Consider the following 26,179-nt stretch of genomic DNA (forward strand, 5'->3'; position numbering starts at 1 on the left):
TGAAGGATCGCGGGTGGCCCCCCTACAGTCCAATCAAAGCAGGAGCGCGGCTCCGGCAGCGTGTGCCCCCTAGAGCCCATCTACAAAATCACGTACAGGTATGTGATTTTGCGCTTAAGTGCCGCCCTGTCGCAGTAAATGTACGTAGGGTGGTCCTTAAGTGGTTAAAGTGGTTGTGAATGATCATCTTGTAAAACAACTTTACAATTTAAATGAAAAGCAAATATTTCTGCGTAGAAAGAAAAAAAAACATCATAAATACCCTTTTTCCCTATTTTTATAAGTGATCACATTCCTTCTATTCTCAGCTGCATAAGAACTAGGGGGGAGAGAAGCAACAGCACACTGATTTTCCCAGTGAAAGGCTGGGCAGGGCAAGCATGTAAGGACAAGTCTGATCATTGGAGAAGAGCAGGCTGAGTTCCCAGCACAGCTAGGGAACTGACCATGGTGTGCTCTCCTGCTTAGTGTGGTCAGTTTTTAACAGGAAAAAAGAAGGACTGGCAAGAACACCAGGGATTTCACACAAAGGAAGCAATACAAAGAGAACCTGATACTTTCCTATACAAGTACATGGCACAGCAGGCACATATAAGGAATTTGAAATTCTGGAGTAACAAACACTTTAAGGCCACACCTACATTAAAGTGAATGTGCATCTTCTAAACAAGCAATAAATGCACTTTAAAACAAGCTCCCACTCACTTACCTTGCCACAGATATTTTGGAAAAAGTAATCTTCAAATTTCACTATTTATTTCCGATTTAAATAACAGTCAGAAATCTGACTTGTAAGAACAGTTGTGATAATAGCCTATACGTTAATAGATATTCACTGCCTGTCATCAGCTGAATAATTCTGAACTCTTTGAGCTGATGGCATCAAAGCTGCCTCCTGCATTTTACACTTCTTCTTTGTAAGGAGTAAGATCAACTTGATCTTACCAAAAATAACTACACATTTTGTACATCTCACTGTAATATCAAACATGACTTACATTTCTCCGTTATAGCGGTTCTCACATCCAAACTAGAAGTTTTGTTTTTAACATTCTGAGCTAAAGTAAAGACAGACTCAAGTTGGGGGTGGCGATGCTCCATATCTTCTTTGGTAATCTAAAAAAGAACAATAAAAGAATGTTAATGCTAGGAGGTAAATAAAAAAAAAAAAAAAAACACACATTCTCACAAAAGTGAGTACACCCCTCACATTTTTGTAAATGTTTTATTCTATCTTTTCATGTGACAACACTGAAGAAATGACACTTTGCTACAATGTAATGTAGTGAGTGTACAGCTTGTATAACAGTGTAAATTTGCTGTCCCCTCAAAATAACTCAACACACAGCCATTAATGTCTAAACCGCTGGCAACAAATGTGATTTGATTGGTTTGTGCAAAGGTTATTGCGTTTACTAACTACCGGAAAGATTTATGTCATTTTTATTGTTTTTTTTTAACTAGTAATGGCGGCGATCTGCGATTTTTTTTGTGCGGGACTGTGACTTTGCGGCTGACAGATCGGACCCCTGACTGACATTTTTGACACTTTTGGGGGTACCAGTGACATTACTACAGTAATCAGTGCTATAAATATGCACTGTTACTGTAAACATGACACTGGCAGGGAAGGGGTTAAATTTACTGGTGATCAAGGGGTTAAATATGTCTCTAGGGGCGTGATTCTAACTGTGGGGGGCATGGCTTATGATGGAATCACAGAGACATACAATCCTACATAGCAGGATTGCATAGCCTCTGTGATTACTTTAGTGAGATCGCGAGTGGCCAGCGGCCATCGGAGCCGCCGGTCACACATGATGGCTCCCCAGGGAATGAGTGGGGGCGGGAGCGCGCCACCGGCGGCGCGCGCTCGCCCCCTACAGGCTTGTGGGTGAGCAACGTACCCCTACGTCACTTTGCCTGTAAGCGGCTGAGTGCCGCATTAAATAGTCGTTAGGCGGTCGGCAAGTGGATAAATGCCATGGCCTACCTGAGTTATGTTGCTGACCATGTCCATCCCTTTATGACTACAGTGTACCCATCTTCTGATGGCTACTTCCAGCAGGATAATGCACCCTGTCGCAAAGATCAAATCATCTCAAACTGGTTTCTTGAACATGACAATTAGTTCATTGTACTCCAATGGCCTCCACAGTCGCCGTGTGGTGGAAGGGGATATTTGCATCATGTGGAATGTGGTGGAACGGAAGATTTGCATCATGGATGTGCAGCCGACAAATCTGTAGCAACTGCATGATTCTATCATGTCAATATGTACCAAAATCTCTGAGGAATGTTTTCAACACCTTATTGAATATGGAAGTTCAGAAGGCAAAAGGGGGTCCAACCGGGTACTAGCAAGCTGTACCTAATAAAGTGGCCAGTGGAAAAAAAAAAAAAAAATATATATATATATATATATATATATATATATATATATAGTACTTTAAATCCCATCTGTCCACTAGAAAAATAAAGGTTATACTCTAGTGTCAACAGACTTTAACAGTTGAAGTAGGTAAATTATATGAGCATGTATTCATATTTATTCACATTTTTTGAAGTAAAAATGCAATTGCACATTCCTGGCATACAATGCTTTTTAATAAGCTAAATGAGTCTGAAGTGTTTATTATAGAAGTATAGAAACAATTACATGCACACAGCACAGATGAGTGAGAAATGATCCATGATAATTACTATGATAATTGCTATTTATGACATCTTAGCTCCACACGCTGTTTAAACAGATATGAGAATGTAACTTTAATCCACCTCAAGCAGAGGGGATTAATAGAGTTCTAATGCAGGCTGTTTAATTTTTAAAGCCCATTTAGGCTCATCTTCATAAGAGTTCCCATCATTACATGCAAAAGTATATATAAAGAATGGTAATGATGCATTAAATAACTTTTGCTGATTATGCTGAAAACAGCACTGTTCTGATGTTAAAAAGAGCACTTATAATTTTTAGCAAGCACACAGATGTCATGGGACGTAAACCTGTGATCTTAAGAAGTTCCTTTCTATCTAAACTGTGGTTGTAGCAGGTCTCTCAGTTCTCATTGTAAGATGATTCACAATATTGGACTAGTAGTTTTGTTACTGTTAAATGGCCCTACTAATACTATGCATGTGAGACAGATATGCCTGGCTAAAAATGATTTAAAACTAGTGGTGAATCCATACCTGTGCCAATACTAAGCATTTGCAGAAGTACCTATACTCATGCCAATACTCCGATAGTAAAACGGGTACCCTAAGGGCACTTTCACACTCATCCGTGGCAAAAACAATTTTGCTGCCATTTTACTGCATTTGCGGTACGGTTCTTAAAGAAAATGTGACTCAAAAATGCATCGCTAGCGCGCTTTTGCTGTGGTATTACTGCGGTTTCCATTGCTTTCAATGGGAAGGTGCGTTTTTGGATCGCTTTTTATGGTTCCCTAAACATGCTGCAAGCAGGATTTTTTTTCACTGCAATGGATGTGCACCACCTCAGTGTGAACACATTCATTGTTTTTAAAGGGAGGCATTTTTCTTGAGCTTTTCAGGTGCTTTTATTTTAACACAAAAGTGTGAAAGGGCCCTAAGACCTGGTTCACATACAGTATATGCAAATTGAATGCATTTTGAACCGCATCTAATTCACTTGATATGTGGACCTGCAGCCTTTTCAAGGGAGCCGGTTTACGTATGTGTGGGCACATTTTTAAAAAGTGTCCAGTACGATTTTGAACCCCAGAGGGGGCCGAAATCACACTATTAAAACCGGGCTGCACATATGTGAACCCAGTCTTACAGTTCTTCTTAGATATAAAAAAAACTGTAATTTTTCATTAGTCTAAAGCAGGGGTCTCCAATCTATGGCCCTTCAGTTGTTCAGGAACTACAAATCCCATAATCCATAGTCATGTCTGTGAATGTCAGAGTTTTACAATGCCCTCATGGGATGTGTAGTTCTGCAACAGCTGGAAGGCCATAGTTTGGAGATCCCTGGACTGCCATATGACACTAAAAATAGGTATCGGTAATTGGTATCAGCAAGTCCTTGAGAAAAAGTATCGGTACTCGTAATCGGCTTAAAAACTAGTATCAGTGTATCCCCATTTAAAACTAAACTCTAGGCAAACAATTATTTCACAGAATAAATTCTGTCTGGATTAGTATTTCTATCTATTCAGTTCTGAGCCAGATTGGTGACTTGATTTTTCTCCACTGCAATTAAAAATACAGTTATTCACAGAGGTCCAACAGTGCAAACAGAAGGTTAAGAGACCCACATTTTGTGAAGCAGCACACCTGAAAACTCAAGTACTCTAAGTAGCACTCACATCAAAACTAAAACCAGAATTAGGTCATGCTTGCAATTTAAAATAATGCCATGTATAATCATACACATTAAAACTTTTCAGTGGCTGGCTACATGGACAATATTTGACTTAAGATCTGATTTATAAGCAGCAGCCAGTCTAAAAGTTTGACGATAGTCTTAATGGGGTCAGTGGTAGGTGGCAATCCCACAACAGCTTGGCTACATGGCAATATTGTTAAGTGCACACAAATCCTAATTATGATTTTAGTAAGAAATACAACTAGGTTGCTTCCCTGCCCCCAAACTGTAATTTGACATTGAAGAAGCAGCAGCAGACCCATGAGTTACCCCCCCCCCCCTACTCAATCCAGTACTTCCCCCTCTGAGAACATTCCTTAACATCATAGTTTATTCACTGCAGAACATCTGATTGGCCCCTCACTTGGCCCTCCTCCTATACATATCTATCCCATGCCATATATATATATATATATATATATATATATATACACACACACACACACACACACACAAACGTCGAAAACATTTTATAAATACATAATGGGCCTGACTGGGTTTTTTTATTACTTTAAAAATGCAATACAAAGAAGTGGAAAGCAATATATATGGATGCTCATAATCTGCTGGGGAACAGTGTTGACAGAGAATGGGCACTTCAATAAAAATAACAAATCTGTTATATTTACCTCCTCTGTGCAGTTGGGTTTGCACAGAGCAGCCCAGATCCTCTTCTTCTCGGGTCCCCCTTTAGCTCTCCTGGCCCCTCCCTCCCTGAGTGCCCTCACAGCAAGCAGCTCGCTATGGCACCCAAGCCGAGGCACAGCTCCGTGTATCTATTCAGACATGGAGCTGTGATTTGGCCCCATTCCCTCTCTCTTCTAATTGGCTTACTGACTTTGATTGACAACAGTGGGAGCCAATGGCTCAGGTAAGTGCTAGGGGGGCTGAGAGGGGCTGCTGCACACAGAAGGTTTTTTTTATCCTAATGCATAGAATGCATTAAGATAAAAAAGCTTCTGACTTTACAACCCCTTTGATCATTTAATCAAGTACTGACCATACTGCCTGCCTAAAATGTAATAGGTTGTTGATTACAAGCATGCATGAAAGAAAAACTCACCATTCTGGCAGTTTCGCACTGTTGAAAGGAACTAAATCACAGGTCTTATACCAGCTCTACGCGGTTGTTTTGTTTTTCCATTTAGGTAGGGGCATTCATGCAGATGAATTCAGATTACTCTATCCACACAAACAAGGTGGATAGAGGTATCTCCTTGCCAGGACATTGTATTCTGAGATTGGGACCAGTCCCTGTCAAAATACAGAAATCAGCGGCGGTAGCCACTAATAGAAAAAACTTCAAACGATCAACTTCTGTTGACAGGGACAGTGACCACACTGATAAAACTACATTCTGTCCCTGATGAACAGGCCGAATTTTGCTCAGTGTGTAGCTAGCTTTAATCTTACTTAACTCCAGAGTGTAATTCTGCCATTCTGGTCATATAAAAGTCACAAACTCACTGTTTAGTCAAAGTAGTTTTCCATTAAGTTCTGCAGGGACTATCTCCAGATGCCAGTATGCAAATATGCAGAGTGTAGAAAATTATCAGGGCTTATTTAAGTGCAAGGCTGCCGTCTGACTGCACACAAGAACTATAAAAGGGCAAGTGCTCCTGCCCCCAGGCTTTGTGACTGAAGAGTATGACCTCTTACAGTTTAGACAAGCATTAGGGTGAAAACATGCAATATTTATCTTGTTCTTGGTGACTGTGCAGGATCTAAAGCAAGGTTTACAACCTGATTATATTCCTACCACACTTTACATACTGACATTTCTGGATGTGTAGATTATTGCACAGTAAAATAGATGCCACACTATTTGCCAGTCGAAGTTACCTCTCTTTCTGTACCCATCCACAATCTCTTGCTTGTACAAACAGCATATAAATTCCAGACTAGCAATATATAAGTGTTTACAGGATTAGAATTTACTTTAAAACTGGTATGCACCGACAGCACACGCAGAACTGTACGAATGAGTAAAAGGATCTCAATTTCAAGAAACACAAGATTGATGGTCGTTTGTACTGTTACTGTTGCCTGGGCAGCATATACACAGCATAGCATAGGTTTAGAACTTGCATATAAATCTTCCACAGTAAAACATGGTGAATGCTGCAAATTGTACTCCTCAGTAGACATTTCTGTAGGATTTCCCATTACCTCCATACGTGATATTGTTGTGTGGATATCATCGGTATCACCCACAGTGACAATATTTGACTTAAGCATCTGGTCTATAAGCAACAGCCAGTCTGACAGTTCAGTGATAGTCTTATCAAGGTCAGTGGTAGGTGGCAATTCCACAACATGCTTGGCCACTCCTGGGAATTCGGAAGCAGAAGACACCAGCACCATTTTTTGAACTGGAGGGAAAGCTGCAAAACACAAGAGTATACACAGCATAATAAAGTATAGTAAGGTGTATATTTAGAGTACAATACAGTATATACAACTGCTCAGGTAATGGTTCATTAATTCTCAGCTGGGCAGGTCAACTGTTTTAGCAGATTAATAAATAGGTTAACCTATATTGTGTACTAGTTTTGTTTGCACCCCGTTAGCACCTCTGCTTTGTATATATACTGGAAATATCTAAGCAAAACTCACTCTCTCTATATAAATGCACAGCTGTAGGGGTGCATAAATATGTTCAGGCAAGCATATGAAGGCGACAACAAATAGTTTATTGAACTGTAAACATGGTCTCTTGTAAGACTAATTCAGCTACTAAACTGTCTGCATGAGTTGTTTTAAGGGTGTATTGCAGAAGTAATTTGATGTGATAGGAATATACACACAGGTACACTTCAGCTCATTTTCCACTTTAGTAAATCTGGCCCAGTAACATTTTACTTCACTGCAAGTCACCTTGAAATGCTGAAATTCTGACTCAGCTTCTGGAATGTCCTCAGACTGATCCTGACAGACAAAAGCCACTGGCAATCCATCCCCTATTTAACCACTCAAGGACCAACCCTATTTCTGACACTTGTTGCTTACAAGTTAAAATCAGTATTTTTTGCTAGAAAATTACTTAGAATCCCCAAACATTATATATATTTTTTTTTAGCAAAGACTCTGGAAAATAAAATGGTGGTCGTTGCAATATTTTTTTGCCACGTAGTATTTACGCAGAGGTGTTTCAAATGCAACTTTTTGGGAAAACACTTCACTGATTTTAAAAAAACTAAACAGTAAAGTTAGCCCAATTTTTTTATATATTGTGAAAGATGATGTCATGCCGAATAAATAGATATCCAACATGTTACGGTTAAAAATTGTGCACACTCGTGGAATGGCAACAAAATACGGTACTTAAAAAATCTCCATAGGCGACGCGTCAAATAATTTTAACAGTTACCAGTTTAGAGTTACAGAGGAGGTCTTTAGTAAAGAATTATTGCTCTCGCTCTGAAGATCGTGGCGATACCTCACATGTGTGATTTAAACACTTTCTTTATTTGCGGGCGCGACTTACGTATGCATTTTCTTTTAGTCCGCGAGCTCACAGGAATGGGGAGTTTTAAACATTTTTTTTCCTTCTTGTTTTATTTATTTTTTAAAAACCTGATCATTTTTTTGCTGTCACAAGGAATGTACACATCCCTTGTGACAGTAATATGCAGTGACGGGTACTCTTTATGGAGGGATCTGGGGTCTAAAAGATCCCGGACCCCTCCACTGCACTTCAAAGTAATGAAAATGTTGAAATCTGCATTTTTTAATATTGTTACTTTTTTTAAATTGGCGCCGTTGGCAGCCGAGTAAACCGGAAGTGGCGTTGTGACGCCGCTTCCAGGTTACATGATCGCTGAACTGATCGAGTTCAGGACTCCAACCAGCCAGCGGACGTGCAGCTTCTGAACCGCATCGGTTGTTATCTCCAGAAATGGGTACAACGGTACTGGGGTAATGCCTGTAGGCACCCCGGCACAACCACTTCTTCAAGCCAACGTACAGGTACGTCGGTTTGCGGGAAGTTGTTAAGATGCCATATTTATGTATTATTTATTTATTACAGGTACTTATACAGCACTGTCAATTTACACAGCGCTTTACATATACAGTAAGTACATATACGACCACTGCCTTGCTAAAGAAGCTGAGGGTAAAGTTGATAGACCTAAACCCTATTGAGCATCTGTGGGGCATCCTCAAATGTAAGGTGGAGGAGCGCAAGGTCTCTAACATCCACCAGCTCCGTGATGTTGTCATGGAGTAGTGGAAGAGAACTCCAGTGGCAACTTGTGAAGCTCTGGTAAACTCCATGCCCAAGAGGGTTAAGGCAGTGATGGAAAATAATGGTGGCCACACAAAATATTGACACTTTGGGTCCAATTTTGACTTTTTCACTTAGGGGTGTACTCACTTTTGTTGCCAGCGGTTTAGACATTAATGGCTGTGTTGAGTTTTTTTGAGGGGACAGAAAATTTACACTGTTATACAAGCTGTACACTCACTACTTTACATTGTAAAAAAAGTGTCTTTTCTTTAGTGTTGTCACATGAAAAGATATAATAAAATATTTACAAAAATGTGAGGGGTGTACTCACATTTGTGATATACTGTAGCTATATATATGAGAAATAAAAGCATGCATAGTCCAAAACTGTTCTAAAATTCTCTTTACTTGTAACTTAAAGGCCACTTTTTTTTTGTAAAGCCACGTTTGGAACGACCACGTTCTTTATCAAGCTGAATGTGACAGAAACAGGTGCAATCCATCAAGATAAACCCATTCCGTCACATATTCTTAAACCCAAAATTGTTCTCTGTACTACTTTTGTATTTTTCTGAAAGTCTGCTTTCACTAACTTCACCTGAAGTTTCTAAGAAAAGCCGGCAGTGCAACACTCTGAAATTCACCTACAGTGGGGATCGAAAATTTGGGCACCCCAGGTAAAAATTTGTATTAATGTGCATAAAGAAGCCAAGGAAAGATGGAAAAATCTCCAAAAGCCATCAAATTACAGATTAGACATTCTTATAATATGTCAAGAAAAGTTAGATTTTATTTCCATCATTTACACTTTCAAATTTACAGAAAACAAAAAAATGGCGTCTGCAAAAGTTTGGGCACCCTGCAGAATTTATAGCATGCACTGCCCCCTTTGCAAGGCTGAGACCTTCCAGTGTCATGGATTGTTCTCAATCATCGTCTGGGAAGACCAGGTGATGTCAATCACAAAGATTTTTAAATGCCCAGACTCATCTGACCTGGCCCCAACAATGAGCACCATGGGATCTTCTAAGCAGTTGTCTAGAAAACTGAAACTAAAAATAGTTGACGCTCACAAAGCTGGAGAAGGCTATAAGAAGATAGCAAAGCGTTTTCAGATGTCAATATGCTCTGTTCGAAATGTAATTAAGAAATGGCAGTCATCAGGAACAGTGGAAGTTAAAGCAAGATCTGGAAGACCAAGAAAAATATCAGACAGAACAGCTCGCAGGATTGTGAGAAAAACAATTCAAAACCCACGTTTGACTGCACGATCCCTCCAGAAAGATCTGGCAGACACTGGAGTTGTGGTACACTATTCCACTATAAAGATATACTTGTACAAATATGGTCTTCATGGAAGAGTCATGAGAAGAAAACCTCTTCTACATCCTCACCACAAAAATCAGCGTTTGAACTTTGCAAATGAACATATAGACAAGCCTGATGCATTTTGGAAACAAGTTCTGTGGACTGATGAGGTTAAAATTGAACTTTTTGGCCAGAATGAGCAAAGGTACGTTTGGAGAAGAAGGGGCACAGAATTTAATGAAAAGAACTCTGTCCAACTGTTAAGCATGGGGGTGCATCAATCATGCTTTGGGATTGTATTGCAACCATTGGCACAGGGAACATCTCACGAGTAGAAGGAAAAATTGATTCAATAAAATTTCAGCAAATTTTGGATGGTAACTTGATGCCATCTGTGAAAAAGCTGAAGTTAAAGAGAGGATGGCTTCTACAAATGGATAGTGATCCTAAACACACCTCAAAATCCATGGGGGATTACATCAAGAGGTGTAAACTGAAGGTTTTGCCATGGCCTTCACAATCTCCTGACCTCAACATTATTGAAAATCTATGAATAGACATTAAAAGAGCAATGCGTGACAGACAGCCCAGAAATCTCAAAGAACTGGAAGACTTTTGTAAGGAAGAATGGGCAAAGATACCTCAAACAAGAATTGAAAGACTCTTGTCTGGCTACAAAAAGCGTTTACAAGCTGTGATACTTGCCAAAGGGGGCAGTACAAGATATTAACTCTGCAGGGTGCCCAAACTTTTGCAGACTACATTTTTTGTTTTCTGTTATTTTGAAAGTGTAAATGATGGAAATAAAATCTAACTTTTGTTGACATATTATAAGAATGTGTAATCTGTAATTTGATGCCTTTTGGAGATTTTTCTATCTTTCCTTGGCTTCTTTATGCACATTAATACAAATTTTTACCTGGGGTGCCAAAACTTTTGATCCCCACTGTAGCTCAAGGTATGCTTTAGTTAAAATCTAAGGTTTTTAATGTTTGCATGCCTGTTTTTCTCCTCTTCTCCTGTAATTTGCCAATAACATTAGATCTTTGTAATTTAGCCAATTTTCTGTTAATTATTTGCAAACTGTCAAATGCGAATAGTTGCTTTTGTAAATTTCAGAAATTAACTATTAGCATTTGACAGTTTCCATCTTCCCGATACATTTAGGTTCATTATATGTAGTCAGCTCTGTAGGGTAACTAGGATTGTAAGTGATTAGACACAGCAGGAAATCCGCCTGCAAGAAATGTTTACTAAATTTGGCAATTGAGGTTACCCAGATTAAATATTTAACAGTGAAATGGCTAAATTACAACAATGTAATGATACGGCCCAAATACAGGAGAAGATGAGAATGAAAGCATGCATTTTTGTATGCAGTGTCATGCTTATAGTAAAGACATTTTTCAAATCATTAAAAAAATTTTTGGCAGACTTTAACCACTTGCCGATCAGCCGCCATACTTATACAGTGGCAGGTCGGCTCTGTCCTGCGAAACTACGTACCTGTACGTCGTTTTACAAGACAGCTAGTGGGGGCGCATGCGCGATTGGACACAGGGGGAGCCAATCAGCGGGTCCGATGGCCGTGATGTCCGCAGGGCACCCGCAATCGCTCCTCGTGGAGACAGAACAGCTGTTTAAGTTGGAACAACAATGTATGGAATCATGTGTATAAAGGGTCAATAAGTTTAAAGGAGTTGATCTACTTTGTATATACTGGTTGCTGGCATACATCTGTAGTTGTTGGGAGAATAGGTTTATCTTGATGAATTGCACCTGTTTTTGTCACATTCAGCTTGACAAACAACATAGTCCTTCCAAACATTGCTATTCTTTAAAATGTGATTTGTACTATTGGCATATGGAGTTACAAGTTAAGAGCATTTTGGAACAATTTTGGACTACATATCCTCTTACTTCCTCTCTCTCTCACTTATACATATATATACTGCATATATATTATATGCCTTTAAGTTTGAAGCTCAGATAATTTATTTAGATATAATCATGCAGCAGGCTGATACCTCGAGCTTGAAAAGACACTGAATTGGACCGGCAATCAGCACAGACCGGAGCAAGTATATGATGATGTCACAAGCAAGCCAGTGTGGCTTGCCTGTGACATCATCATGTACTGGCAGTGTTCTGTGCTGTTTGCATGATTTTTATATTTATCAATTTTTTGATATTTTAGGAACCATATTTTTGTAATATGGATATAAATAAAAGCAGGAAGTTTTAACGTATATCATGATGGGAGATAGCATAATTTTTATTCAATGGTGACATCGGTGTTGGAGTTGCTTACATGCCGTGGTGGAATCGCCTCTGACCTTGATATAACGAGCGTATTACGACCTTTTATAATGTGATGATCCATCAGATCTGGTAACAGGCTCCCTTAACCGTATCACAAGGTGGTGGGTTCTCCCTTTTTACTGGTGGATAGTACTGCACAGATAGACGAAGAGTGATTTCTGTGATCACTTTACGGATTGGACTCTTTCTTGGAGGAATAATTTCTAAGGAAGAATTGTGTTACGATTTTTGGATACACTTTCTTTAGGACACACTTTTTTAGTTTTCATGATAGCTAGTTATTTATACTTTTTTTCACATATGTTTCTGTGGAATTGGTGTTTTTGATTATATATCACATATTGTCGATTGATTTTCAATTAACGCTGCTTTTTGTTTATATTATTTGAATGACTGGTATCACAGTTACAAAATGGCTGTTTGTTCACATATGCTGGTGACCGAGCGTGTTTTTTTTTTTTTTTTATCTTTACTAATTACTAGACCTGAGCAATGTTACATGACCAGGGTAGCCAGTGGCTGGTAACTTACCTGCCCAGTCAGAGAGACACGGAAACTTTGCCCTGCATGGAAAAAGTCAAACTGTTTCTTTAGTAGTTAGAATGTGAAATTTACTAGCTCCTTGGGACCCTTTGCATAGGATAAACCTTTCTTCGGGAATAAAGAAATAAAAGAAATGTTTACAAAGAAAGTAAAAACAATAGGTTGTGCTTACTGGGTAATACTGGCTGAGTGGTATAGGTGGGATAATATAAACCTCTTTCCAGGTCTTTTAAATTTTCAGGTACTTCTCTGGACACCTGAAACAATACAAAAAAAGAAATAACGAAAATAAATATCTCCTAGATAGTTGTAAATTCAAATGGTGCATTTAATCTACTATGTGCTTTACAACCTCGGGACACCGAAATCCTTTTTTAAGAGCTTATCCTGCATGAACAGTAAAAAAATGTACTAATTATGGGATTCATGTGTAAACATCATCTAAACACACCAACAAAAAATTTATTACCAGCACTTTAAATCAAAATGTGTAAAACAATTGTAAAACACAGGAGATTTACAAAAACTAGTTCAGGCGTGCAGCCAGGGTGAAGTAAAAAGCAGGCAGTTGAGTCACGCTTTTTCCCCGTTCTGCAACCATGCACCTAATCGAGAACAAGCAGTTGCTCAAGACTGAACACATGCTGCAGCAAAAATGAAACCACATGTCTCATTACCCTATCCCTAAGGTGATATTGGCACCGAACACAGCCCATTCAAGTGAATAGGGCTGTCCTGCAACAGGCCTGCAATGTGGTTGTTTGCAAAGTTGAGTTTTCTTTTTTTTTTCACATTATGTTAATAACAACTAAAAACACAGTCCTCATTATAGGCCTATTATAAGTGTCTTGTCCTGCTTGCCGGTAAGTGAAAGCAGCTTAATAGCTAGATAGAGTAAGAAGCAGGTCTGAAGGATGTCAGAAGTAGTTTACAATAATCTCAGAGGTGTCTTAAACTGATCTCAATATAAAATAAAAAATTGGATTTTTGTCTTACCGTAAAATTTTCTCTGAAGTTCATTGACGGACGCAGTCTCTGTTCTTCATAACAGTAGGGTTATACTGCCCCCTACAGAAGTAGGATACTAGGCAGAAAAAAGGTTCTGGCTATGCCTATGGGTAGTCCCAGGGGGTATACCCTCTCTCCCTGCTACAGGAAGTCAGTTTTGTATCAAAGCAGTGTCAGAAAAAACAATACCAACCCAACTCAAATAGAGGGGAGGGTACTGCCTCCGTCAATGTACTTCAGAGAAAATTATTTTACGGTAAGACAAAAATCGAATTTTCTCTATCGTTCATTGACACACGCAGTCTCTGTTCTTCATAACAGTAGGGACGTCCCAAAGCAGCACCATAAAAATGAGGGGAGGGAACAGCAGAAAATAATCCCCAAGGCTGAACCATAGCCAACCCAGGCAACATAGGACTCATCAGAACAACAGGATGAGACCCACCTGCAAAAAACAATAAACACCCTCAAACACCCTTAAACGGCAGCCTGCAAAACTTTGCGGCCAAAGGAAGCATCTGCAGATGCCAGCACATCCACCTTATAAAACGCTGTGAATGTGTGAACAGACGACCAGGAAGCTGCCTTGCAAACCTGAACCACAGATGCCTGATGGCGAAAGGCCCAGGAAGCACTAAGCGCCCGAGTAAAATGTCGCCAAGTCGTCAAAGCCAGCTACTATAAAGCAGTATGGAAGATTGGCGCTTGAGACAGTAGATCCTCCTTGAGAGGAAGTCTCCAAGGAACGTCTGCGACTAGCCTGACCAGGTCAGCGTACCAAGCCCAGCAAGGCCAGTCCGGAGCCACAAGGATGACCGGAATCCCCTCACCTCGATCCTGCGAAGAAGTTTTGGCAGCAACTTGAGAGGGCGAAAGGCATACATCAGCTGATACTGACCCCACGGAGCCACCATCGCATACGTGGCATCTGCCAGAGGATCCCGAAAGCGGGCCAAAAACCTCTGCACTTTCCTGTTGATCCAAGACACCAACAGATCTACTTCTAGAGTGCCCCAATGAAGGCACAACTGCTGAAACACTTCCAGATGGAGAGATCATTCGCCTTGATCCAAAGTCTGAGGTAATCTACCTGCCAATTTTCCACTCCTGGAACGTGAACAGCGGAGAGAGCTGGAACAAAGCGTTCCGCCCAACGAAGGATGCCTGCCACCTCCAAGGTCTCAATGACACTTCTGGTGCCCCCTTGGTGATAGACCTAAGCCACAGCGTGACCTGGTCCGATTGAACGCGCACTAGACAGCCCTGAAGGTACTCCGTCCAGTGGACTAGGCAAAGTCTGATCGCTCTCAGCTCCAGAACATTGATCGGTAACCTGGATTCTTCCAGGGACCAGACACCTTGAGCAGAAAGCTTGCTGAGAACACCTCCCCACCCGGACAGACTGGCATCCGTGGTGACAACTGTCCAATATAGTGGGAGGAAGGATTTTCCTTGTTTGAGTGCCAGGGACCGAAGCCACCATATCAGGGACCCTCTGGTCCCCTGGCCCAGCTGGATCTGGTTGTCCAGGGAATTTGGATCTTTGTTCCATTTGAGAAGGATTTTCTTCTGGAGGTTTCTCATGTGGAATTGAGCGAAAGGGACTGCCTCCAAGGACAAGATCAATAGTCCCAGAACTCTTATACAAGTCCGAAAGGATGACCATTTGCTGGACAGCAACAGCTGAATCAGAGTCTGGAGCTTTTGAAGTTTGTCCGGAGGAAGAAACACCCTGGCTGAGGATGAATCCAAAGTCAGGCCCAGATAGTCCAGTCTCATGGAAGGAACCAGGGATGACTTCTGAAGGTTTATAATCCACCCAAACTCCTCCAGAGTTCTCATGGTGATCTCTAAGTTTGTCACCAGCACCGTGGGAGACTCTGCATGGAAAAGCAGATCGTCCAGGTAACCCAGGAGAGATATCCCCCACTGGCGTAACAAAGCCAGGACCAGAGCCAACCCCTTTGTGAAGACCCGATGAGCAGAGGCGAGACCAAAGGGTAACGCCACAAACTGATAGTGATCCTATCCCACAGCAAAACTGAGAAACTGTTGATGTCCTGCACATATCTGGATGTGAAGGTAGGCATCTTTGATGTCTATCGAGGCCAAGAAATCCCTCTGATGTAGGGAAGCCCCCACCGTGCGAATAGATTCTATCTTGAAATTTTTAACTCGCACAAAGCAATTCAGTACCTTTAGGTCCAGAATTGGACGCACCTTGCCCTCCTTCCTGGGGACCGCTTGTTGTAACAGGTCCTGTACCGCCCCAAAAGAGCCTGTAAGAGATCCGGGTACAGTCGCACATTGGAAGGGAAAAACCTTACCAGAGGACTCAAACTTGTAACCGGACCATATCACCTCATGAACCAACTTGTCTGGTACCCGGGATATCCACAGGTCCGGGAACCGGCAAAGACTTCCCCCCACCCCAGATACGGGTGAGGGCGCACCTTCAGGCCAAAGGGGTCTTATCCGCAGGTCTGGAGAAACCCAATTCCTGTTTGCCAGACCAGGGTCGCTTGAAGCCACCCGAGGAGGCCTTGAAGGACTTTGAGGACTCCCTCATCACTTGAGCCTGAGGAACGAAAAAAACGTTTTATGTGCTTAAAAAGAGGGACCTCATCTATGACGAGGGTCCTTACCCTTGTTAGCCTGTGGGAGAAAGGTACTCTTACCCCCTGTAAGACCTTTGATAATGTCATCAAGGGTAGCCCCAAACAGGTGATCTCCTTAAAAAAGGTAGATCAGCCAAGGCCTTCTTTGAGGTCTGATCCGCAGACCAGCACTTTAGCCAAAGCATACACCGGAGGACCACTGCCTAAACCAACAGTCAGGCCAATATTAGAGCCACATCCAGCGAGGCATCGCAAACAAATTGCAGCCCCTGCACCAACTAGTCTGTCAGCTCCACAAAGGCAGGGGGGAGTTGTACCCCCTCCAGGTCACGGCGTAGTAACTTAGCTCATTCAGTCAAAGTTTGTGACACAAGGGCAGTAGTAAACACTGGTCTGAGTGCAGACCCCGCCAGGGAGTACATATTGCGGGCCACAGACTTCGCCTTTCTATCTGCCAGATCTTTAAAGGACGGGGAATCCTCCACTGGAATCATGGTAGCTTTATTCAGCCTGGCGACCTTAGGTGGCACAGTCCACTTTTTAATAAGGGACTCCTCAAATGGGTAGCGCCTAGCAATCTGCTTAGGCGCCCCAGGGGGACGCTTTGGGCGGTCCCACTCTTTTTTGATCATGTTATCAAAATACGCGGGAAGGGAGAAAACCTTAGCCGCTCTAGATTGCTTATGAGTGCAAACCGTCGCAGCTGTGTCCTCCAGTTTTAGGGTCTCACGCACAGATACAACCAGTGCGTGGTGGCGGAGGAAGAGGTGTCATCCTCACTATCAGAGGAGACAGGGTGCAAGGAGGTAGACTCGGCAGGGAAACCCCCATCTGCGGTGGCTGAATCAGATTCTGAATCTGACACATCAGATGAGGCAGGGGTAGGTGTGGGGCACCTCATCCTTTACAGGCCACCTCTACCCAGGAGAGGATGGCCCAGATCGTCTGCAGCGATCTCGATCAGCAGAGGAAAACCTGAGTGTCAGCACTAGGGTATAGGGAGGGGCTCCACCACCACAAAAAATGCCTCTAGGGACTCCAAGAACATGGCCGCCATTGAAATTCAATGGGAATCCACAGCAAAATGGCCGCTCAGGGGTACCAAGATGGCCGCCAAACTTCCTCAGCACATGGGCTACAAGAAAATGGTGGTCCCACGTGGCCTACGGAGCCTTCTGGGGGTCCTCTAGGGAAACCCCAGCCTCCTGGATGGGTTAGAAAGGGAAAGAGGTCCTGGAGTGACAGGTGAAACCTCCCCGTGCGATCGATCGTCCGTCACCAGTGGCGCAGCCCCTACCTTCGGGCTAGGCCGGTTGAAGCCCCCAGGAGTAGCTCCAATCGCCTCATAGCCCCAGTAGTGAGGGGGGGAGGGTCTGACCGTCCCAAGGAGGGGCTCGTGTCCACCCCAAAACCCCCTGGGGGGAGAGGGGGGAACAGTTTACTTACCATACCTGGAACAGGCAGGCGCCATCTCCTGACAGAACCCCTCTCTGCTAAAGTGGGGGCTGTCAGCCAATAAGAACGCTGCGACTCGGGCCTAGACCCAGTCGTATGCGTTTAACTCGCAGGGCCAGTCCCCATCCAGTGGGACTATGTCACGGCTGACCTAGCGCGGAGCTAAGGTCTACGCCCGCTCGCTGGCCGGCTGGGGTGACCACTGAATCTATATATCCAGCCCGACGCCCAGATCCAGCATACTTGCTTGTAGATCTCACAGGAAAAAAAATGCAGTGAAAAACTAGCTAGATAAAACTATCTAGAAAAAAACTTTTGCCAGGACCAGAGATCCCAGCAAGGAACTAGGTCCTCACTTCAGACTAGGCAGATTAAAACTGACATCCTATAGCAGGGAGAGAGGGTATACCCCCTGGGACTGCCCATAGGTGTAGCCAGAAGTTTTTTTTCTGCATAGTGTACTACTCCTGTAGGGGGCAGTATAACCCTATGAAGAACAGAGACTGTGCCCGTCAATGAACGAAAGTGAAATGTAATCTTTAGCACCATTAGTGATATGTCTCCATCCCTAAATACATATATACACAGTTCCAATAGGCCCTGGGACTTTAAATGAGGAACGTCAGCTATAAATAATAGTGATTGAAACTGATCTCAAAAACAAGCTGAATTCACCTGAAGGCATGTTGTATTTGCCCATTTGGGGCTTGTGTGGATGGGCTTTGTTCATGAAAGCTGCATGCTCATTTGAATGAAGCTATACTCAAGATACAGAAGGGGTTGTGGCTGCATTTCACAATTAAAGTAAAAGAACATTTTGAGTCTTTAGTGTGCTTCAAATCCAAATCAAATGCAGAAAAAACTTAGCCCATTTACACAAGCTCTTACAATATTTTCAAATGATTAGCAGTTACAATTGAGTTTCAGAATTAAAGCAGCCGTTTTATTGGTCAACACAGGACTCATGTTTTTACAGATCTCCCGTAACTACCAGCCGAACTGGGGAAAAAAGTGGTGGGCCAGAAGGATACACTAAACTGCAGAAGGGAAATTGAAAGTACATGATTAAATAACTGAGAAAAGGAGCATCATTTTACAAGCAGAAAATGCTTTAAAGGTTTTAAAGCAGAATTAAAAAAAAAAAAAAACTATTGATAACTATAACTATTTCAGGTAATTATTGTTGCTTCAAGCAGTCATTAGGCAGCACCTAGAGAAATTACATATAGAATACTTTATCTTACATTTTCCAGTGCAACAAATAATCAATTTCTATAGACATGTAGGCATAACAGAACATCAGCTCACTCAGGCATTACAATTGCTGGATGGTATGAATATCAAGAAAGTAAATAAGTCTCTCCCCTAGACAGAAAACCCTATGTGGTCTGCCTACCTGCTGAATTGATTGCTTTACCTGTTTCTAGGAAACATGAGAAAACTCTGCAACACTACGAGAGATGCTAAAGTTATATAAACAAGATGTACATGGATTAAAAAATAGATATGATTTGTAATAATACGTATAGTACATCGTGTTCTAGTGACATATGCAGAAGTGACTATGTTTCCAACAGATGCCAATGTTCCTTTTTTGTTCCTAGTTTGATACTAACAGAAATAAATACATGTTCACCAATAAAAATAATTTTGAATTATCACTGATCGTAATCTGATATTTGCTTCCATACCTGAGTCCAGCTGATGTTTATGGTTCGTAGCCTAGTAGAAAGTTTCTCTCTATCCTGGGCACTGAGACACTTCAAAGCCAAAATATCTGGTGCTGCACGATTCAGCCACTCCACTTTGTCACTTTGGGTTCCCAGATCTTTATTTAATGCCTGAAGAGGGCACAAGAGAGCTTTGTTTCCAGTGATCACATACATATGAATTCAAAGTCAAGAACATTTTTCAGAGTTTCATAGACTATTTCTTTCACGTTTACTGTACAAATTGCATTGAAAGACTTTGAAATAGTACTGGAAAAGCAATTTTTTACAAGCAAGCAAACAAACAGCAAAATCATTACAGCAACCCCGAAATCTGCAACTTCCATGTTGAATTAATGTTATTATTGTGCTATTCTGTAACAATAACTTACAATACAGAATCAAGAAATCATCTTGCAACCAGGTTGTATTGAGCTTCATTTGCCGTCAAGCTACTAAGCAACTGCATTGTCTGCTCTGGCTGCATTAATGCTCAACTCTTCAAATTACAATATCTATTACAATAATGTGATTTTATCTCTGGGAGCATTAAAGTATAACTAAAGGCAAAACGTTTTTTTGTTTTGTTTTTTTTTTTACTTTAGTTTTGGATAGACTTTCATGGTATGTATTCACAAAGCTACATGTAGTTAAAAAAAACATTATTTCATTACAAAAATATATGTATACAATCTTTGATTCAATACCCAAATAAAGAAAAAAAGCAGCTAAAAACATATTTTACATGGGGCATTTGTAAGAATAGTTAGTGTTAAGCTGGATACACACTATCCAACTTTTGTGGTTAGATTTCCTTCAGATTTACCTTTTCTATGTAGTGCAAGGGCCTGCCAGATTGCATACAAATTGAAAGTGTTTAGGTTTGACCTCATATTATATGGTTTTGGTAAATCTAAAGGAAAAAGTCTTCAGAAAATCGTATAGTGTGTATGGCCCATTAGTCAGGAATTTCACTTTAATCCTCTGATCCTAGGATAAATTAGTGTTTAATCATTGCAGTGCAGGGAAAGGAGGGGGCACTGCAAGGGTAGATTTTTCATTTTCCTGGAGTTGGGCTTTAAGTAAAGAACAAATTGTATATAAATTTGAAGCAAATGCTTTTAGTTTTGTGGTGCTGAAAAGAGTATTTATGATGGACTGTAAGCCAAAAAACAATTAATGCTTTTTTCTTAATAAAGACTGTCTAAAGTTGAAGTTTTATTTTAAAATATATACTTAGAGAACACTAAAGAAAACAAAAACTGAAATAATGCAAGCTAGTCGGTATGATACTTATTTCACTAAGAATTTCTATTTTTCAGCAGCTACTACTTGTGACCTCTATTCAGTTTGCTTTGTCTGAACAGAAATACAATGCTCGCAAACACTCCAAGAACACCTGCAGATTTAGTGCAGCTAAACAAATGTTTGTTCAGACCTTTAAGAAGCCCATTCTGAGACTGTGTCAAGTAAAGTTCAAATAGGTAGCCTTTGGAAAGAAAAAAAATGTGATTCAAGGACATGCAGGACTGTTTTTCCTTCAAGCCCTGTCTGAAGGTTAACGGCCAAAAATTTAGACAGCTTCTTGCTTAAAATCTTTTTCCTTTACTGAACCAGTAAAGTTATAAAAAAACACATACTTTATGTGTCTACACTGTCATTATCAAAGCATTTTGTACAGGAGATTGTCTAAAGGCAGCCAGTACTCATACCCAAGGACATTAAAACAATAAGTGTACTGGCAACCAGATGGATTTGGTCAGCAGTGCAGTCATATTTAAAGAAGGAATGCCAGACTGAAAAAAGACATTCTACAACTTAGTTTTGCCTTCTAGGTCCTTTTAAATGCAGCATTTCCTTGTTTCACTGGAATGTACCTTTAACTTTAACAGATTTAAATGTATGTTTAAGCAAGTCCAAAATCTGGTGCAGCAGTACATGGTAGCCAATCAGCTTCTAACTTCAGCTTGTTCAATTAAAGAGGTTGTAAACTCATATACGATTTTTATTTTTTTTTTACAACCTGAAAGAGAAACACATAATGAGCTAGTATGCATCGCATACTAGCTCATTATGAAATACTTACCTTAGAAGGAGCCCCCGCCGTGCCGCCCACTTACCTGTATGACAGGCGACATGTTCAGTCGCCCGTCTCCGGGGATCGCGGCATCCGGCCATCTGATTGGCTGGAGCCGCGGTGACGTTACTCCCGCGCACGTGCGCGGGAGCCGACGGTCACGGCACGGGGCTCTGAAGGAACGGCATCAGCGGCCGTTCCTTCAGAGCGCATACGCCAGTGACGTCACTGGCTGCATGTAAGGTAAATATCTCCTAAACGGTACATGTTTAGGAGATATTTACAGTACCTATAGGTAAGCCTTATCATAGGCTTACCTATAGGTACAACTTGCAGAGAAGAGTTTACTTCCTCTTTAAGGCTCCATGTACACGGGACGTTGTTAAAAGTTCCTTGAATGCTGGAATTTTTTTTTTGGGACGTTTAAAACGTCCATTGTGTCGCGTTTGCACCTGCGTTTAGCGGGCGCTTGCGGGCGTTTGCGTTTAAAACCGTTCCTAGAGGTCAAAAAAAATCATTCCCCTTTAAAAAGGAAAAACGAGAGCACCGTGTTCGGTCGCGTTCGGTCACGTTCGGCCGCGTTTTTGCGTTTGAAACGTCGGGAAACACACGTTCGAACAAACGTCCCTGAACTCAACTGCCTGCAAATGACTGTAAACGACCCTGTGTACATGGACAGATAAGATAACATAGAGGTGGGTACAGGGGCTTCTGAAAAAAATGCCCAACTGCTCCTAAACGGCCATTTACAACGTCCCATGTACATGGAGCCTAAGCTTTGACAAAATATCTAAAAGCTCACTGGTTTTATGCAGAGCTGCACAAAATCTTACACTCTCCAGTTTTAGTAAATTAACCTTATTATATTATTTTTTTCTTTCAAAATATATATTTTTTTATAGCATACTATTTTGTACCCTGCGAAGAACTCCTCATAACATCATAGCATACCATCAGTGGCGTTACCTCTGACACAAGGAGAAGAGCTATGGAAAGCATGTGGTTAAGACTTGGGCTCATTCAATTACCCGTGGTAGAATCAAACTGCAGTAATCCACATCAATCAATCAGAATTAAGTTTTATAAAGTCATATTAATACAAGAAGGATACTGAACAACTACAGTGCTCTAAAGGTGTCGTCAACCTGTTAGCCATCAGGTCATTGACAGAAATCCTCTGCAGCAAATATGAAGCACCTTATGTCTTACCTTAAGTGTGTTCAGCTTTTCTTTATTATCCAGTGCAGGATTCACTTTAGTCATGCTTGCGGCCTGCTCCAGCCAAATTGTAAATTCATCCATTTTTCTTCTGTATTCACTAAGTGCAGGATTCTCCTCTTTTAACCTTGTCATACAATAAACAAAATACTGTTAGAAAATCAGCACAGCAAAGCAACATATGCAATCTGGGTTTGATTCATGCAAAGGAAAAAATAAATAACAAACATGTTATACTTATCTGCTCTGTGCAATTGGTTTTGCACAGAACAGCCCCAATCCTCCTCCTTTCTGATGCCTCGCTGGTGTTTTAGGCCCCTCCCTATTGCCGAGTGCCCCCATAGCAAGCCACTAGTTCTTCTCGCTACCGAGCTGGCTCTGTGTCCGCTCTGCTCCCGCCTCACTGGTTGTGATTGACAGCAGCGGGAGCCAGTGGCTCCTGCTGCTGCTTTCCAGCAAATCAGGAAGGAGGGACCCAGGAGAGCCTAGATGCAAATCGCTGGATCGAGATTAATGTTAGGCAAGTATTAGGGGGTGTTGAAACAATTGCAGGTAAGCCGCTCAGGTGAGAAGATGTGATCAGGTGCAGGTCAGATCCGTAGTCTCCAGCAGTATCCTCAAACACAAAGTGATGACCGCACTCCGATGTAAGTAAACATGTGAAGTTTATTAACCACTGTAAATCCAAACTGGACATCAATACATCACAAACAAGGACAAAAGTTGACGCGTTTCACGAGTTTACACTTGCTTACTCATAACCACTAAGTATTAGGAGGGGGGCTGAGGGGGGGAGGGGGGACCTTCACACTGAAGGTTATTACCTTCAGTCTTTACAACCACTTTAAAGCTGTAACACACGGGCTGAATATTGGCCGGTTCATCAGAAACCGGTCAATGTTCAGCCCATTTGTACAGCAGCCTGTCAGACAGAAGCCGGTTTAATGACCAGCTTTTATCAAGTGGGCATGATGTAAAACCAGCATCTGATCAGTGCTTGCAGCCAATCGCTGTGAGCACTGATCAGTGTTTTCCGGCAGGGGAAGGGGCAGTCCCCCTGTCAGAAAACAATAGCTCAGTGGGAGAGATCACTGAACTAACATTGCTTAGTTAGTATAACGACCTCTCAGTCATTTTCTGCTCAGCCCGCTGGGTTGAACGAAAAAAAAAAAAAACTCCCCATTTGTACCTAGCATTAACCATATCAATCAATTTATTTATTTTTTAATTTTTAACTTGCATTTGTAGAATTAATTTGGTGACTTTTGGCAACATTTTAGTACCTTCCATTTCCACAACTGGATAGCGGTTTTAAAAGACATTGGGGTTGATTTACTAAAACTAGGGTGTGTAAAATCTGGTGCAGCTCTGCATAGAAACCAATCAGCTTCCAGGTTTTATTGCCAAAGCATAATTGAACAAGCTGAAGTTAGAAGCTGATTGGCTACCATGCACAGCTACACTAGATACTCAGTGCTCCAGTTTTAGTAAATCAACCGTTTGGGAAAACAAAGAACTGGTTAGCTGTATAACTGGCTTGTACATTACAGTTTTAGTGACTAGATTCTCAACCTGTTTACTTATTTCAATTCGGTATAGCACCTTTATTTAAAAAAAAATATACCTACATAGGATGCACCCATGTGGCAAAACTGATAAATAAACAATGTTATGAATTCATGCTGTAAAGCGCTGTGAAAATTGCTGGCGCTATATAAATCCTGTATAATGATAATAATTTGCTCTGCAAAAATGTTCTATGAAGAGAAGTACAAAAAATACTTGAAGCCAAAGGGCAAAGGGCAGATCATACTGCTCAAATTTTGACAACTGGACTAGACAGTGGAAGCCCATAAATCCTATGCATATCAAACGTTACATACCTTTGCTGCCTCTCCATGACCTCTGACTTTAGGGCACCCCAGCGTTTGTTCAGGCTCCCCAGTTTCTCCTGTAAGAAGACTCCATCTGCAGAAGACAGATGCTGTATGATCCCTTCCCCACTCTGGTTAAGAATGGTAAAGCTGAGCTGGTGACTGCTGACTCCCTCTTCAAGCTCCTGTGACAGTAAAGCAGAATACAAATAATTCTAACTTCATAGGCCTACTAGTCTCTGCCATACATATGCCTTTCTACACAATGGCAAATACATGCACAGATGTAAAATAATCTTCTTTAGCAAAGCTCTGTTTGCATTGCTGCACAGAAAAGTGTTTTGATCTGTTCAAACTGGTAAAGAAAAAATGACACCCATGAAATTAAGTTCAGTTTGAACTAAAACACAGAATTTCACTTATCTATTTGTTGCAATAATTGAACATTTAAGATACTATTTGCTTTGCTGAAATACAGCAACAAGGAATTATGATATGCTTTTATAGTTTATAGAGGAAATAATATTTTACTGAATTATTTCAAACAGACAAAGGTATTTCTATAATGTCACACATTTCATCTAGATTATCCATTTGAGGCAGAATTTGATCTAGATTGACTAATACTAACTTAATGTAGAATTTCTTCATTATTTCTGCAATAGAAATGTCTCACTGATATAAAATAACTGGTCAAAAACGTAGGTAGAGAACATGATGATCCAGTCGAATGAGCAATAATATAGAAGACTGACACTGTAAAAACATATTGATTGCTATTGCTTCTCTAGACATTAACTGGCATGGAGAAGTTTGCATGACCCTTCTTTCTTCTCATTCCATCATCATGAATGTTTGTGTGACCTGACATGTTTAAACCTGAGGCTCTGCAGTAATACTTATTAAAACCACTGGATCATGCCTCTATGTCTATGCCCAGACAATCATCCTCTGAAGTATGTGGCCAAATATTACAGTATCTGATAGAATTCCAGAACTGACTGCAAACATTGAAAATCTCTAGAGAGCAATACGTCCTTGTTGTTATATTTAACTTACAAACAGCCTACACAATATTTGCCAAGCTGCACAAACTATTGTGGCAGATATTCAAGAAATTAAGCCATTGCTAGCTGTTGTCAATAGGATATCTGTCAAAAAGGCTGTGAAAATGTGGAAGGGGAAAACACTTATCACCAATTTTAGCAGAGATTAAATGACCAAGTGCCTAGGATTCCATTTTACACAGGGGAAAACCTGGAGGCTCCAGGTTCTCTTCACTGCTGGCCATATCTCTAGAATCTAAAAATAGGTCCATGTGCTCTCTACTGAAGAAGATTCGTCCTCATTTCTAGCAAAGATCAGATGACCACATGCATACTGCTTTAGAAATGAGGAGCGCTAGAGGAAACCGGGGACA

General features: G+C 41.1%; 1 protein-coding gene across 8 annotated transcripts in view; it reads right to left on the reverse strand.

Annotated features, from left to right (window-relative positions):
* The window catches only part of UTRN (utrophin), a gene marked incomplete at its 3' end in the record, with an annotated part of 1,040,500 nt that overhangs the window by 583,289 nt on the left and 431,032 nt on the right, over positions 1 to 26,179 (reverse strand). For all 8 annotated transcript variants that reach the window (XM_082249947.1, XM_082249941.1, XM_082249943.1 and 5 more), the window contains 6 exons: positions 24,769 to 24,944; positions 22,877 to 23,012; positions 19,573 to 19,722; positions 12,973 to 13,057; positions 6,566 to 6,780; positions 999 to 1,116 (listed from right to left, as the gene is read on the reverse strand). In XM_082249947.1, the coding sequence (XP_082106073.1) occupies positions 999 to 1,116; positions 6,566 to 6,780; positions 12,973 to 13,057; positions 19,573 to 19,722; positions 22,877 to 23,012; positions 24,769 to 24,944 (880 nt within the window). The remainder of the gene's footprint in view (positions 1 to 998; positions 1,117 to 6,565; positions 6,781 to 12,972; positions 13,058 to 19,572; positions 19,723 to 22,876; positions 23,013 to 24,768; positions 24,945 to 26,179) is intronic.

The sequence above is a fragment of the Pelophylax lessonae genome, assembly GCF_965119305.1.
Source record: "Pelophylax lessonae genome assembly, chromosome: 3".
Classification (NCBI taxonomy): domain Eukaryota; kingdom Metazoa; phylum Chordata; class Amphibia; order Anura; family Ranidae; genus Pelophylax; species Pelophylax lessonae.